This window comes from Sinohyriopsis cumingii, unplaced genomic scaffold (genome assembly GCF_028554795.1).
Source record: "Sinohyriopsis cumingii isolate HCF-2022 unplaced genomic scaffold, ASM2855479v2 utg001790l, whole genome shotgun sequence".
Lineage (NCBI taxonomy): Eukaryota > Metazoa > Mollusca > Bivalvia > Unionida > Unionidae > Sinohyriopsis > Sinohyriopsis cumingii.
In genome coordinates, this window is record NW_028316054.1 from 63571 (window position 1) to 80425 (window position 16855).

Consider the following 16855-nt stretch of genomic DNA (forward strand, 5'->3'; position numbering starts at 1 on the left):
CGGCTGGTGATAATCAAAGAGTTTTTGTTAATACTATAACAATACTTCATTTTTTCCCCAATGTGAATTCCAGCATCATGGACGTGCCCTTGGACATGGATATGCGTTCAAATGGTTGCACTTCTTGATACATTGACAGCTTGTTACTGGGATATGTTATGTATTTCTATAAATGCAGTTATTGTTTAATGTCATTATTACCAATTCATACTATATGGAAAGGATTTACGTGTATATTAGTATTACTTTCCTTTAAACGCTCAATTAGCTGCTTAAATTATCCAAATAATAACCTGACAAAATGTACCTTAAACAGGTGGTCCCACGTTCCAAAAATAAAAAATTGCTCAAATTAAAACAACAATATCATCTGACAAGTTAATAGTATTACCTCAACCTGCAATCTTTTCCAGGAAATTTGAAATGCGAAATAATTGCCCATGGTGTAAGCCCAATGTGGCAAGAAGGGAACAATAATGAAGAAGAATATTTGAAAGAAATTGTTTTAAAGAGTCTGGAGGAGGCAGACAAGAGGAAACTGATAAGTATTGGAATTCCTGCAATTGGGACAGGGATATTTGGTTTCCCTGTGTCACTGGTAACAAATGTGATTGTGAGAGCAGTACAAGAACATTTCCAGGTACAAACCTCAATTCTATCTAGTCAGAATATATAGAGCAATAATGAGTCATTTTGTATTGATTTCATCTTTTTGCCCACATATACTGTTATCCTGCCTATTATTGCAATTATTAGTATATAGCATAACATAGTCATTAGCCATGTTGTAATATGCCGTGTTAACTCTATGCCACGGTTGGTTTGTAGATGTTGAATAGACCTGATGCGCCCACCTGCGTGTACAAAGCGGCGAAATAATGGAGAACAATGTGGGTAGCATTACATCCTTACTTTCTTCATTGATTTTAAAACATAAAAGTTTTAACAAATTATAATATGTTTATAGAGTTCATCATCTATCCTCTGGTACTATGACAAATTAAACATGTGTGATTTGTCTATTTACTTAGGCAACATGAATGAATTTCCAAAACATTTGAAAGTTTAAAATCACGAGAGCGGGAAGCATTAGAATTGTGCTTGATTTCTTGCTACGAATACACCTACTATATACAACAATACATTTCGTGATTGAGCTCTAACTGTCTCTTCCTTTTTCAAGAACTTCATTTAAATGTAAATAAAACTTGATTGCTTAGTTGTTAATTCAACGTCCGTTCGTCAGTTTTGGGGCAGTGCTAAAGTTTGATTAGGGCGTATATGGGTTTTTCGGCTTTCCTGTTTAATGGGACCATGGTCGTTGCTTATTTTTAAGGCACTGACACCATAACTAGAACAGTATTTAGCTCATCTTAAGTATTAACACATACACCTGGTTGCCGTACATTTTATAGAAAAGGATTGATCTTGTCCAATCAAGATTGAATAAAGCGGTATAGTAACGCACACATTAGGGCCCTTGATCTACACAATCACGAGGATTAAGCTAACTATTTGGTTCTGAAGGCATTAACTTCTAAATGGCACCGTTCTCAATACCTTCTAGCAACTGGAAATGACCTTAAATATTATATGACCCTCTTTATGATCCTAAATAATGTATGGCAATGTTTAAGCATTCAATGTATATTCAGTTTTATATATCTTAAAATTGCCCATAAATCTAAAATGCTTCATATGTACCTCATATTGTGAAACATATCAAACTTTACGAAAACGGCCTTCAGATATGAAATAATTTTTTGGGTATATATGTATTTTAACTAGCTCAAACATTTCATATAGTTTCTTATTTTATGACTATACGAAGCTAGTCCATATGTTTGTACCTTATATTTCTCAAAGACATTACCTAAGTTTCCATTTAGACCGTGTCTTGCAAACAAAACTGCATTATGGAACAAAAACACTGGATGAAAACAGTAACCAAACTTTGCAGTTATGTTTCAGTTTTCTCACATACGTGAACAATTAAATGTATTAAGTGAATAAATTATTTTTGCATCTCTTGATCATATCAGAACACTAATTAATCAAATGAGCAGTTACTGCATCCTATTGTAGACCCTATGAAAATCATTAATAATTTTCCCTGATTGGTCCAGTGAAGAAACGAATGTTCATTGCATTCAGTGGAAAAAAAATACTAAAGCCTAAGCGTAATCAAACTGAAAAAAATATAAAAGGATAATTACTATAGTACTGTAATAAATAATAACGTGATTGACGCAAATTACCGAATTGCATCTGATTGTATCAGGTAGTCAACACTTTAGCTACCCTTGTTTGATTAGAGTTTTATAAAACTTGTAAATAGGCAAATATCATCAAAATATCCAAACAGTTGTATTTATTGATTTCGTCTTTGCTGCAATGGGTGAATTTAAAGACCTAGTGACCAGTTAACATTATATGAAGAGAATAAGATTTTTTACCCAATCGACGAATTTAAGTAGCAACACAAATATAATTCTTGATGAAACTACGGAAACATGCATAAACAAAAAATAAAAATTACATTATAATAATATACATGCTCTGTGTTTAAAAATAAGTCCGGAAGATAGTGAATATGCTAAACTGATGAATAAGTGTAAATATATAAGATTAAGTAGCAGAAACTACTCTTTAAACATTACGCACCGTAACAGGATTAAACCTGAATGGATGCCTGGATTAAATGACAACACAAACACAATGTGATGAAAGATGGAGGTTAATGAAATGAATTAATATATGAACATTATCTACAACATATACAGCGTGATTCTTACAAGCTCCATACATAAGACTCATTGAATTACTTCACACAAACATTTGTTATATACGAATTAATTTGTGACTTTATGAAATCTTATGACATGAAAGAAAAAACTAATTCATACAATCATTCAAAATTGTGAAAAAAGATGATTCATATAATCTCGTGTAATAAATGTAAGAATTTTATAATCTCGTGCAAATATGTGTAATTCAATTGTACTCAATTGAAACAACATATGTTCCGTGTACTCACTTGAAACAACAATCAATTGAAACAGACATGATAAATTGCAATAAAAATACTAATTGTATCAAACATATAACTCAAATAGTCAATTGTACAGCACTTACGATTCCTAACAATGAACAACTAATTTAAATACTTGTAAAACTTGTAAACGAGAAATTATGACCTGGTTCACATGTCCATTATCATACCTCACTTCTCCTGAATTCTTGGGTTAGCCCACACTTGTATTGGCCACACACACACACACACACCTTCATGGATCCAACATGCGCACAAGTTTACAGATCAGCACTTCAGTCCTTGTATAGCCTTGATGGTAGCACATGCTTCCATCCCCATATAGACAGACATACAAACAGCCAGACCAACAGCCGGATACACCCGCACACAGCTAAAATAAAACCATACTGGTCGTAATAACAGGTACAGAATTATAATCTATACACACATGCTACTAAATTAAATTCTTAATAGCAACTTGTAACAGTTCAAAAATTCATAACGTTTCGAATGCGCGTAGTGGTAAAGGCAACATTTCATTAAAACTGAACATACCTCGCATATTTGCAAATAAAATAAAATGTAACACTTACCCCTAAGGCTGTAGAATGAAATGGAGAGTATACACACCTTGACAAGATTCCAAAAGATCAATGTGTCGATTAGAACATAAACTTGCCTTAGATCTACAGGAAAATGAACAAGGATCAAATCCCCTTGCATACCGTACTTTTTGTGTCTCTCGCCGCAAGTGATCTGAGACAAGACGCATGCTAGCTAGTCACTTAACTAGAAAAACAATTATCCACCCTAGGTAACGTGGTACGCATGTACGACGAAAATTATCAAATCGTTCTAAGGCAAAACCAAGTTATTTCTTGCCTTATTCTGTGACACGCACAAATTCTTCTTTTAATATTATGGCAAACAATGTGTTGGCATAAATTTTTTTCTGGAAATTAATATTTTTTCTTTCGGAAACTAATTAATTGTAATGCATTTATTTTTGTTATAGTGCAAGTATTATCTTACATATTCTAATGTTAAACGTTTCTGATTTTTCATAACATAGTATCGTTTCGCAAATGTCCTGGAATAATTTAGGAAAGGCATACTATTTATATGGCGTGTCATTTTCTCCGCATGTATTTATGCTGCTGGGTTAAACTTTGTTAATATCATTCACGAAATCATCTGTTCTGAAAAACGAAATGATTGGTCTTGTAGAAGAAAATCCCAGACTAATCAACAGCTACCCACTCAACAAGAAATGATTCCGAACATGCAAACTTTACGCCCATTTTTAAACGTACTAAGGTATATAACGAAAATTAATTTTACATTGCAACGCTAGAAAGTATTCTACTGAGTGTATTGCGGTTACACCCGATGATTTAGGAGAGGAATACAAACACGTGTATCAAAAACCAGGCAGATGGTCGGATGAACAAAGAAATTCATTAAATAATGATAATGATAAACAATGTGTTATGCAGTCCATTGCTTATATTCTGAAGAGTGTCCGATTCTAAAACGTTTTTGATGCCAGGAATAAAAGGTATCAAAGGAAACAAGCAAACATATCAGATGAATCCTTTTCATAGGACATTATTGTTCATTCTGGAGGAGAACTGACAGATTTAATGAATAGAAGTATATACCGTCTAATATTTGGAAAAGAATTGACTCTCTGAAGAATACCAGTCAAAATTGGCTTGAACTCTGTATGAGCAACCATCAGTTAATTTTCAATGCAGCCCGATTTATTATCACCATAAGTTCGTATCTAAATCTCGCTGCTAGTGACTTTCCTTTCAAAGAGCGTCTGGTATGTACTACTAATATGGGTCATGGCAATATTGTCAAGTGTATTAGAAGTAGATAAGAATAAGTGAGTCTAGCGCGCAGGTTCAGCCTTTGCGACATACACAATACAATACATTATTATGAGTGATTCTGGCACGTGACGTGCAGGCACATTTCGAGGAAATATTGTAAAGGTAAAAGTTCTAAAGTTTGTTACACGGTAGTAAGATATCTTGCACTTAAACACGAAACTGAGGTATTTAAAGGCAAAATTCCATTAACATCCATTACTTAGTGGATTCTTCAAAACATGGATGCAGATAAGATCTTGGTTGAAACTTTAATAACGCACAAGATATTTTAATGAAAACTTTCCCCACAAATAAGCCATGACCAGGTGGTATTTCAAATACCACAGTCACTTCCAGTACCTCATATTCAAGGTTTTCGTGGGATACATTTTAGAACCAACAATTCATGCTCTTTATCACATATTTTGCTTGCTAATCCATAACTATGTAACAACCGCATGCATCGAAAGAAAATATTTTATGCAGCAAAGATAATTTTCACCTATTTTTATTCTTATTTCTCGATTCCAAATACATTCAAATACTACAGTCTGTATACGTCCACCATAATGTGAAAAGTCTGTTTCCAAACAATGACTCAAATTATCCATCATCTACATTCTCAAAATTCGTAAGCACATTGCAATTCCATGTAAGAAGATACATGTCGAGTTTAGACTAAAAGAGTTCATAACACAGGATCTAAAATAATGAAAACTGTTTTCAGAAATTAATTATATCATATATGTTAACTAAACGCTGCAAATGACTTGTGTTTCAAAACGTAAAAACACTATTGATTTTAAAATCGAATGACTAAAGGTTAAGATTACCGTCATTGCAAGAAGAAAAAATAGGTTCCGCCTATAGCATTACTTCAGCATAGAAAATCAAGAAAACATTTTACGGAAAGCTTGTACATAGAGTGAGGAAGAAGTCTATTGATTTGTGATCAATAGTCAAAGGTCTCTTTTGCTTCAAAAATGATCGTTTTTGCACACCAATTTCAGTTATCGACCTTATTTCTATACGTAAATTGGCAAAATATGGAAGGAAGACTGGTAATTATGAGATACACAAGTCATAGCGAAGGACTAAAAGAAAAATGACTTTTGTAAAAGGAATCTAGTCATAAAACCTATATACTTACCGATGTTAGTGGAGGGTGTGTTTAAAGGTAAGGAAGAGATCTACCTAATTTTGGTTTAGAAAAGAAGTAATTTGCATTCTACAGGAAGGACCTTGATCAAACTTTACAGAGGGCTTGCATTTATGGTTCCAAAGAAACTTATGTGGGAGGGGGGCTTAAAGTCAAAACAGAAAGTCATTCTAAGTTTATAAGAAACTAAGGTTACGGGTTTCTCTAATCAAACATGAACATCTAGTCCCACATACAATCATCTTAATGTATTATGTATATTAGTGTGGTTTAAATCAATTGCATATAAAGACCCACATAAGTGATATGAAAGGTATGGCATGAACTACATACGATGTATATTGTGTCTTTTATGATGTGAGGGATCTTTTCATCACATACGCAAAACTGCAGATCTATGTGTATAATTTCAGGTGCACAATAACAGTTTTGTCAAGACTGTTTACTTCTGTGATTTCAATGCCAGGCATGTGACATCCTTTATAGAAGCAGTTAAGAAGGTTTTTCCTGCGAAGGATTGGACTTGTTTTCAGGATCCCAGTCAGACTACAGGAAAACTGCCATTGCCATCTTTGGGAGAAAGCACAGGTGAAATGGCGTTAATAAGAAATAATTTTAACAACTCAGTATACCTTAAACCTTGAAGTGTTTATAAAATTAAACTGTTGGTGTTCTTATCCTTCCTGCAGTGTATACGAAATTTCTTTTTTTACTCATGTTGTTCTCAGTGTCTCAAGAAACGTTACAACTGTGAAATAAAGTTTAATTTCTGCTTCTAATTTGACGACATCTTTTATGACAGGTGGATCACTCCATACTACGTTGTCTGACTCCAGCGGCTACTGTTCATTTTCGAGGATGCATGTAATTAAGGGAGAATTAGCTTGTCAGCAGGTACCTGTTCTATTTTATTGAATTAGTGAAACTAGCCTAGTAAAAAGGATTTAATTATTTATTTGAATAAATATCAGTACCTTACTACAGGTAAATATAGTGAAATCCGAGTTCTCAGATAACCCAATATAAACTGCATCAATTTGCAAATGACAGCATCTGAGAATCGACTTGTCAATAGGTACTTGTATTATTTTATTCAATTCGTGGAATGACCCCAATAAAATGATTTAATTCATTATTAGAGTAAATACAAGTACTTCACTACAGGTAAATTAAATGAAACCCGAGTCATAAGTTAACTATATATAAGCTGCATCAGCTGGCAAATGAGAAAAACAGTGAACCCTTTATTTTATGATATTAAACCTTTTTGCATAACATTTTTGCATGACAGCTACACTTTTGAGTAGCACAGAACAACATATTTTGCTTGTTCTTAAATATTTTGATGAATGATGAATTCATTTTTATGGGCTCCAAAAGTTTTGCATTTTTGGGGACTAAATACACGTTGGACAATTATTAAAGTTTGGACTTGGTGTTTATTGTATTCCTATGGTCTTTACAGATGGAGTTTATTGTTTAGTGGTTGATACATTCATAACGCGTTAGATGACCGAATCCAAACAAAAATAGGTAATCCATATATCAAGATGGAATTCAAAGAACAGTAGAATGTGAATTATCCAGATATTGATGATTGGGACTGTTTACTAATACAGAAACCTGCCTTATTCCTCGAAACTATAAATTACCAATTTACTAATAACCGATAATAAGGACGTTGTGTTTCCCAGGCAAAATCATTATCTCCAAACTAGTCTTCATAATCACGTTTTACATTATTTGAAAATTTCAGAGTTCGGATTGCGGCGTTATTTAAACTTTTACAAACTGCCAGATCTGTTCATAAAACTTCAGCATTACTGCCATTCCGAGGTTACTGCCTCTTTTACAATGAAATAAAGGAATACAATTATCAAATGCACAATCATGGTTCAGAAGCCTCTTATTAACGGTGACATCTTCTAGGCGAGGGGGTCTCTAATACGAAAGGAATCATTATACCACAATCAACTATCCAAAATATAGCAATGTAGAATCATCCAACCATAACCCCTTCTTCTAGTTCCAGTTCAGCACGACAACAATACTGATAAACTGAGAAATGATGTCTACTCTTAGTGTTTCTTCTGGTGAGACATTTCCATAGCCATGAATAGAAAATTCAGACCAAGTAGAACAGCATATAGAGGCCTGTTAGGGCCTTTAATCGAGATGCATTATGGAATTTGTCTCGTTAACCCCATTTTATAGTTTTGGCCCTTGTCAGTTAATTTCTCAACTGTCCGTGGGATACTGCTTGTAAGACCATTACCTCAACAACCATTCCTAACATTCTGCTTATAGACTTTGCTCTTGTTTACAACAGTTTTGACTTAAGTTTCCGGAAGATTACCTCACCACAATGTGCTGAAGTTCAGTCACATTCTGCATTCGTTAATGATATTGGTGAATCCTTGAAAGCGGTAGATTTCCAGCGTCGCATATCATCATTTGCAAAACTCAAGCCACATGGTTATCTTATTTTGATATCCACAGCATTATATTTTTTATTTTTTATGTTGATCTAATTTGATATTCTGCTTTATATAGATCACACATTGAATGAGTTTGATTTCAGAGTTTCAAAACATCATTTACACGAGATATGTCTACTGATGATTTTCGTTTAAATTTGGATGCAGCATAATGTGTATAAGAATTTAAAGGATTTTGATTTCCTGCATTCTGCAACATCCTTTACTTATCGTGACTTTTTAAGGATGTTAGATTCAAATTGTCAACAGAGTGGTCAAATCAACAATCATTTTATTGCTACAAAGCCCAAACGGATGGTTGAATCAAGGTTTTCATTTCTGTTCATTACTAGATCCAATTGGTGCCATCCTGACTGCCAACAAGACTAGTAAATATTGTTATCACTAGATCCTAAACTGGTAGCAGTAGTGATATGGGGTTTTAACCAATATAATTTGCATGATATCTGATAGGTCTTAAATAAAACTGGTTCCAATTTGGCATTCAATGTGACTGGCATGGTAGACATTTTCAAACTCGTCTTGTCTCTAATAGTGACTTTTCCTAAAGTGATTGTCGTAGCGACATGGGTTAGTCACGAAAACACATAACATGATATATGTTTGGTCCTCAATGAACAGGGTGTTGATATTAAATATATTATAATCACTATGTTTGTCATCTTGCAAATGTTATTGCAACTATTTCTGACTGGATGGTCATATGAAAAAAGATAATTTCACATAAACCTTTGTTACGTTATGTGGTTGATCAATAATGAACATGATGCCAATTAGGCCTGATCATAGCTACCATATTCCCTCTATAAAGTGTAGCAAATTAGGATATGATTTTGTCCTCCTGACCTTCTGTAAGTCATTATCATCTTCATTTCCGCACAATGACTAGTGTTCTTTGTGAATTGCATATACTTATAGTAAGAAGAAGTCGAGGTTAATTTATCACGCACATTTTAAGACTGTCTAGAATAAATATCTGGCTTTGTTCCTAGTTTACTTTTGCGTAACAGTTAGTTAGTCAACCAGAATGAAAGATTACTGTCTAAAACTAAAACCATCATCGCATACAGAAGCATCGATGTATTACTCTTTTATCAACAGTTATTCTAATTACTATAACAATGATTGCAATTTACTCATGAATATGTTCTTATGAAGGACATATATTTACTTCTTTAGATACTTTTATAAGAAAAAAGTTTTTAAAGGTATGAAAATCAACACCAATTGTTTCAGTTTTAATACCCAAGAATTGTGCAAGGATAAAAGTAGGTCAATATCTATTTCAAATAATATAGATATAAAAGCATTACATTTAGAATATGTGTATCGATAGAGTCATGTATTTTCTCTTTGAACTTGAATTTGAGTTTCTTGCTTGCTCAGTCTGTTTTGATACAAACTACCAGCACGTTAAAGTATTTAAGCTTCTACATTATAATCTTTGCACAATATTTTCGAAGTTTCTTCCAGATATAAGTAATTTCTGGGAAATACTATCTATTTTGATCTAATACATAAGAAAAGACTATTATTTCCCTTCCAAATTAATATAGGTGACTGTGTTTGTGTGTACTTGTGAAAAATGGTAAGCAAAATGGACATTTACACTCTTTATTAATGATACTTTTCCTTAATTGTAAGGCTGATGTTTTGGTAAATACAACATCTCAAGGTTTGGACATGCGTAAAGGTACAGTTTCAGCTTCTTTGCTGACTGTTGGAGGACAGAAACTTCAGGATGAATGCACTAATAAATATCCAGATGGTATAAAATATGGAGATATTGCTATCACTGGTCCAGGAGGGCTTCGCTGTACAAGCGTTTTCCATGGTTGTCTTCCTGCATGGGATAATTATGGTTCTGCTGTTACGGTAAGCATTTTCAATTTTAAAACTTTCTTTATGTTCCTGGGTCCAGAATCATAGAATGTTACCTGAAATGAATATAATGCCCTTAAATACTTCATGGTGGAATTATTACAAATAATTTGTGAAAATTCTGCATTTTGCATCAAATGAGTAAACTTCTAAAAAATCTTGATTTAATTGGTTAAATATCGAGTGCCTTTCTTTTGTTGCAACATGTATGAAAACTTTACGTTAGAACTGATATGACATACTAAACGTAGAGAAATGTTCCTTAATTTAAATAAACACACAATGCACTATATAAACAGGCAGTCTATAAGACAGTATGTAAGATACAAGCGGTGGTAGTAATGACAAAAATAGAAAGATGCCGAACACGTTGTGAGAAAAACTCATTTTCACTAACATTCTTGAAGACATTCATGCTTCTGAAACTGGAGGAACGAATAAACCATTTATTCTCATTTGTGGCGTACGTGCATGCATATTATTGTAATTAATGTGTGTTAATGAATATGTAATCCATTTAACATGGTTTGAAATGTGTTAGAAGATGCATAAATATTCATTCAAAGGTTTATGAGTTCCGACTGTTTCCGAAATTCCCCGTGTACCTCTGATCTCAAATATTGTTTGGAAGAATTTTAGATGATAAGGCAATACAAAATACGATAAATGAGAATAGTTAAACAACAAGAGGAGCTAAATATTTGGTCTCAAACAGTGGGATCATAAGCCCATGTTACCTAAAGCTGAATACCGGAATACATGTCTGATGCACCTTAGAACAATTGTAGATCCAAATTAAATAAGATATGCTTGCAGAAGTCCAGGATAAATAGAAACAATGAATTTGTGAAGTACTTTCCGTTCTGATTGATCCGATAATTTCGGTTATTCATCTGTAATGTGGACATAAATAGTCTTTCCAAGGCGCATATAGTTGAAGAAATTAGAAACTAATGGCTGAACAGCTATATAATCATAATCCTTCTCAGACGTTCCATGGTAAAATATCAAACTTTAATACCAGAACATTCTCCACCACAGAAAAATAAAATGACTTCCAACGAAAACCAGAACTAAACGCCTAAATTAGCACAGTGTCACCCTTACCTTGATGTGATATCAACGAAAAATTGTGATAGACATAGAATGAGACAGATAGTAGAAGACAGAAGAAAGATGTCCTTGATAGGATACGTGAATCAAATTTCAAACCACATCTAATTCTCTAAAACCAATTCTTTGCCAATTAACTCAAAAGAAATATAAATGCTGCAAATATCAAGTAAATTAAAGTGCTTTTTTGTTTCAGTCTACAGGACTTCTTATATGAACCTAAAATGTTTTTTTAATGATACTTAGATGGTCCTAAAGAGTATGGTGACAATGTATTACCCATAATGACAAAAAGGATGTCATATTCAATATCATAATATGCCAAGTCTTTGCGTGTGGTAAGTCGTATCGACAATGGGTTTCCACTTAAAGAGTGATGGTATGTACATGATAATAAATGAAATTTCGGCCAGTCTGACCTCCAACATAGCCACCAAATGTTTGTTGTCGCTTCATCTCATAAATGGATGACCGTTGGTAAATGGGTTTTGAACAAAATGTCTTTTGTAATCTCCCCTTTATTTTCAATGATGATGGTGCCAATCTGGCAACCACTATGGCCGGCCTGATGGAAACCTCGAAAATCTTCTTATGGCTCCTAGTCATGACAGATCATATCTAGCTGGTCCTAAATGATAATGGAACAAGTATTTCATCCAATCTGAATTCATGATGATCAGCTCTAAAACAAATGTTTTACCACTAATCTTTCTAAATGGATAACCAAGACAAAATGGGTTTTTCCATAAAAGCAAATTATTATGTCTATTTGATTCTAAAATAAATGGTGCCCAATATGGGCACCACAATGATATTCTTGACACAATTGTATTAATACTCCTCGCGAGTGGTTTGTCATTGAAACAAGAAGGGATTGGATATAACGATGACGCTAAAAGGATTTTCGTGATTGATCTATTTATTTATAATGTGTTTGGACGATGAATAAATCTGACACCATATTGTGCGCATAAAAGTCTAACAATGTACTTACCAGAATGATGTCCACCAAGTTCAAAAACTGATATAAGGAAATTGCACCATTCCAGAATGTAACTGACTGATCTAAACAATAATTTCATCGAGTTATCAAACAAATATCAACGTATGGAACTTATCAACAAATATGAGTGATATATGCATCCATCACCATGGATAATCAGTGCATACAATTTATACACAAATATTACCAATGGTAGCAAACCATAGAAGTTGTCCACAAACAAGAACAATTTGTGATTCTTTCACCAAAGGTGATCAAAGTAAAGAATTTGCACAAAGATATGATAATGTATATTTCATCCGCCCTTCCTTGTCTGCGGAATTTTCTCTCGTGAACCTCCTTATTCCTACAGACCTGGTAGTCCCGAGATTTGGGTAAGCCAATACCGTCCTCGGATCAAACGACACCATCCACTACAGCTCACAAGTTGCACGAAACCGAACCGGGTTCTACGACTCCCCGTCACCAAAAACATCTCTACAGTCCACGATTGCTCCGAAACGTGGACAGCTTCCTGATAAAACTCGTTGTATTGTATACATAACATAGACAAATTACTCTATAAGTATCATGGCAATGGCGAAAATCAATAACCGGAGAACTCGATGTAAGCGGGTTTCTCATTCAAGGTACTTTGTATGTGTAGTAATGGGCAACCGAAGTAATGTTTTGAAATAATCACGGCTAGAAAACTACCCTCGGGTAGCGTTAGACCAGGCAACGAACCCCAGGGTACATTTTGTTCATTGTGCTTTCACTTACGACATTTTATGATTTCAGTTGAAACGTATTTGAAAATAGTGCCCGTTCATTGTCCCTTTTGACATCCAAATAGTAACCATGTCTTTCACTGTATAAAGCGTGCTATTGTTCTCCCGAACGGATGGTCGTATCGAATGTAATTTTCATTATAAAACTTGTGACCTCCCGAAGACGCTGATAAAAATGGTACCGATCTGTCATCTAATATTATTAAATGTTGTTATTGCTACTCCAACTACGAATATAAAGTATTTCTTGACATACATATACAAAACTATTTCAAAGCAACTGCTGAAATTTTAAATTTTATCAAAGAGTAAATATCAAGAGGGAACTGTTAATGAAATGATTGACATACATAGAACCAGTGAAATCTAACTTTGTTTTGCATTTGATGTTCCAAAAATACAAAAATGAACTTTTTTATTTCAAAATGAAAGTAAACATTTACCTAGTGCCTACAGTAACGAATAATCATTAAGGTTCGACATATTATAAATTTCTGCACTTCAACGAAGCTTCTGTTCCATAATCAAATCTGCGCTGAATGTCTCTAAGTCATACTTTTACGTAAGTAGCCTGTTATATAATTATGTCTGTAATTGAGATTGTGTGGAATTATTTCAACAAGAGAGACCACTTATGGATTACTGCAGATTTCCGCAGAAAGTCTTTCTTCGTCTGTTGAGCATTAAAATGCACGATTCAGAAAAAGCTGGCACCACAAATATTCAGTTTGAACCATGAATATGGAATACGTATTTTTTTTTTAAATAGTCACAAAGCCAGCAAGAGTGTCTTTTTCAACGTGTTACTGTAAAACAACCTTTAAGTCCAAAAGACCAATATGACCATGCAAATGTTGTAAACTTACCATACAACTAAATTAGGACGATGGCTGTATGAAGTGAACAATAAGTAGTCCACCCATTTACTAAATAAAGTGTAGACTCTTCTATGTGCAGGATTCAGTAGGGAATGGTCTAAGTGGATCAATCTAGTTCCCATGATTTCTCAATCGTAAGACAAAAGAGAGAGTAAGTTAATTATCATCGGTGGCTTTGATCGGCGTTATATAATTATCTTACCTATGCTAATTTTGTCAAAGTGAAATAAAATACCTTTCATTTACCCTATGTGGCGCAGAGATAAGCCGATGACATAGACAATCGTCTGTACTCTTTGCGTCAAAATTGTCTAGACAAGTTTCTGGGAACTATCTACCTTGGAAAAAAGAACACTAACTCTTGCATCAATTGAGAGTTCAAAATCTAGAGCAAGATTAACAGTCGATTCACGAAAAAGTACATTTCATTCCAGTGATCCAGAAAGTTTGCGTGATTATGTAATTACGTGACTATTTTTGACAGTAATTGCTGAAACGAAATGCTAAGCTAAAACGAAATGCTAAGCTAAAACAAAATGCTAATCGCTCTGATTTACATGGTAAGAGTAGCCTTTTGAAAGTGGGTGAAGCAACGGATTCCTTATTGCTGGGCTGTTATAACTGGGAGGGAATCATAATCCTTGGTGCTTGGAGTGAGGATATTAGTTCTGAAAAACATTATTCCAGGAATCATCATATTATAATTGTAATGTTACCAACGAACACCATTGATCATGTTTAAAAATGAGTGTACTCCTACCCTCACGGTAGTGCAATAATTCAACTCGATATAGGGACTGGTGCGGGCGGTGAACGGCTAGCGCATATTGTGCGTGATATATCTTAATGTTCGATAGGCAGTACTACATGGTTAAACATCTACTGTGTTTGTAGGCGTGTCTATGGATATTAAACTCATCTACGGCTGATTACGAAACTCGCATGTGCAGTATAATCGTATGTGCTTCGCTCTTTGATTTGCACTCTGTGCTATTTATCGTATGCATACCCTGCCAGGTCTGACTGCTCAGTATCTGGGAGCAGAAAGGATTGTGCCCAAACTCCATATCGATTTCGGTTCATGTTTACTTTCATAAGTTTGGATTAGCTGATCCATTTAAGTGACGAAAGCACAATAATATTATTTTCTATTATCTTTTCTACCACTTACCGAGAGATCAGTCTTGAGGAGAATCAAAATGCCATCAATTGGTGTTCGTTACAGGCCGATCTTTGACCGCGATGACTACAAGAATGCAGCCGAAGTTTACCTATCAAGCCAAAAATGATAGACTCAGAGACACTGATTACAACTTAGAAATCATAATTAGTAAAGAAATTCAAAATAACGACTTGAAATCCACTTGGAGAATCAGATAAGTACATCCATGTTCCTGTACAGTAATCTATATGAATCAGGGATACCATAGATAGCTCGAAAAAGCGGATTGGTCAAATTATACCAATTTGTTTAAAGTTTATATCTGTACACGTCACATTGAATTTACCGACAAGTTTGAAGAAAACAGAAATGTAGAACAAATGATGGCAGGATAACAAGCGAATAAAAATAAGTCCACTCCCAACACTGGTCACTTGAAATATAATTTTACTTACAAGGATGCCCGTCTCCGCTAATTTTGATTGGCAATTGGTTTATACACACATTACATTATCGTTGTAAGTAGTGACATAGCAGGGGCCAAACTATCTAGAAAACACCTCGCGCAATATATTGAATACTTTTTTGGCTTAAAAGTTATTTGACTACATTACCTTTCTTGTTGTGTAATACACCCTACCAGCAGTAAGTACTTCAGATATGTAAAGTCAAAAACAATTGTTACGTGTTGTATTTGCATGTAATTTTGAACATTTAATGTAAGATTAAGACCAAACGTTTACTTGCAGCAGAACCTTTCGCTCCAAAACGATAAGATAATAATATATTTTCACCAAATATATTGCAATTACCTCAAAATTGGCCTTAACTTTTCCAAATTATCCAAATTGTAGATTTTCTTAATCAATGATAAAGTTGCTGATTATTTTGACTATTCAAGTTGCGATGAATTCTTCTGTAATATTTGACTTTACAAAGTCGTTGGGTAGGGCAATATTTTCCTATAGGTTTCAAATAGATTTTAAGTTATATTACCATATGTTAAAAGAATTAATTACCAAAAGTCAAATACGTGTACAAATTTCTCCGATTTTCTCAGTATACCAAAACTGATATCAAAGCTCAGATATTGGCTTTGAGATTATTTCTGTCGAAATCAGTATAATCTGTTTTCATGGTTTCCAACATTCCATTTTGTACACTTTTAAGTTGTCTCTTTGTACCTTCTTGTGCATCACATGCATTTCAGACAATATAAACACCTATTAATGTTGGTTAATAAGTCGAATGTCAAGGTCTCCAATACTGAAAAAGGAGCAAAATTGTTTTTGCCAATTAGATAACTTAAGTCATAAAACTCAAAGTTACAGATAACCGTAGAGATAAGGCAAATTATTACACTAATGCAATGACATCCTTAAGTCTAGAGCATGATATGACGTAACCTTCAAAATGCCCACTAACAAATCAAACAGCTTATTTCATTTACGTTTGCTAGGCGATGTCACTTGGCAATAGT

General features: G+C 34.0%; 1 protein-coding gene across 1 annotated transcript in view; it reads left to right on the top strand.

Annotated features, from left to right (window-relative positions):
- Positions 1–16855, top strand: part of LOC149771511 (protein mono-ADP-ribosyltransferase PARP14-like) — a gene marked incomplete at its 5' end in the record, with an annotated part of 103582 nt that overhangs the window by 60730 nt on the left and 25997 nt on the right. Inside the window, 4 exons of the mRNA XM_089948366.1 lie at positions 414–640; positions 6484–6658; positions 6873–6964; positions 10213–10443. Coding sequence (XP_089804492.1) covers positions 414–640; positions 6484–6658; positions 6873–6964; positions 10213–10443 — 725 coding nt within the window. The remainder of the gene's footprint in view (positions 1–413; positions 641–6483; positions 6659–6872; positions 6965–10212; positions 10444–16855) is intronic.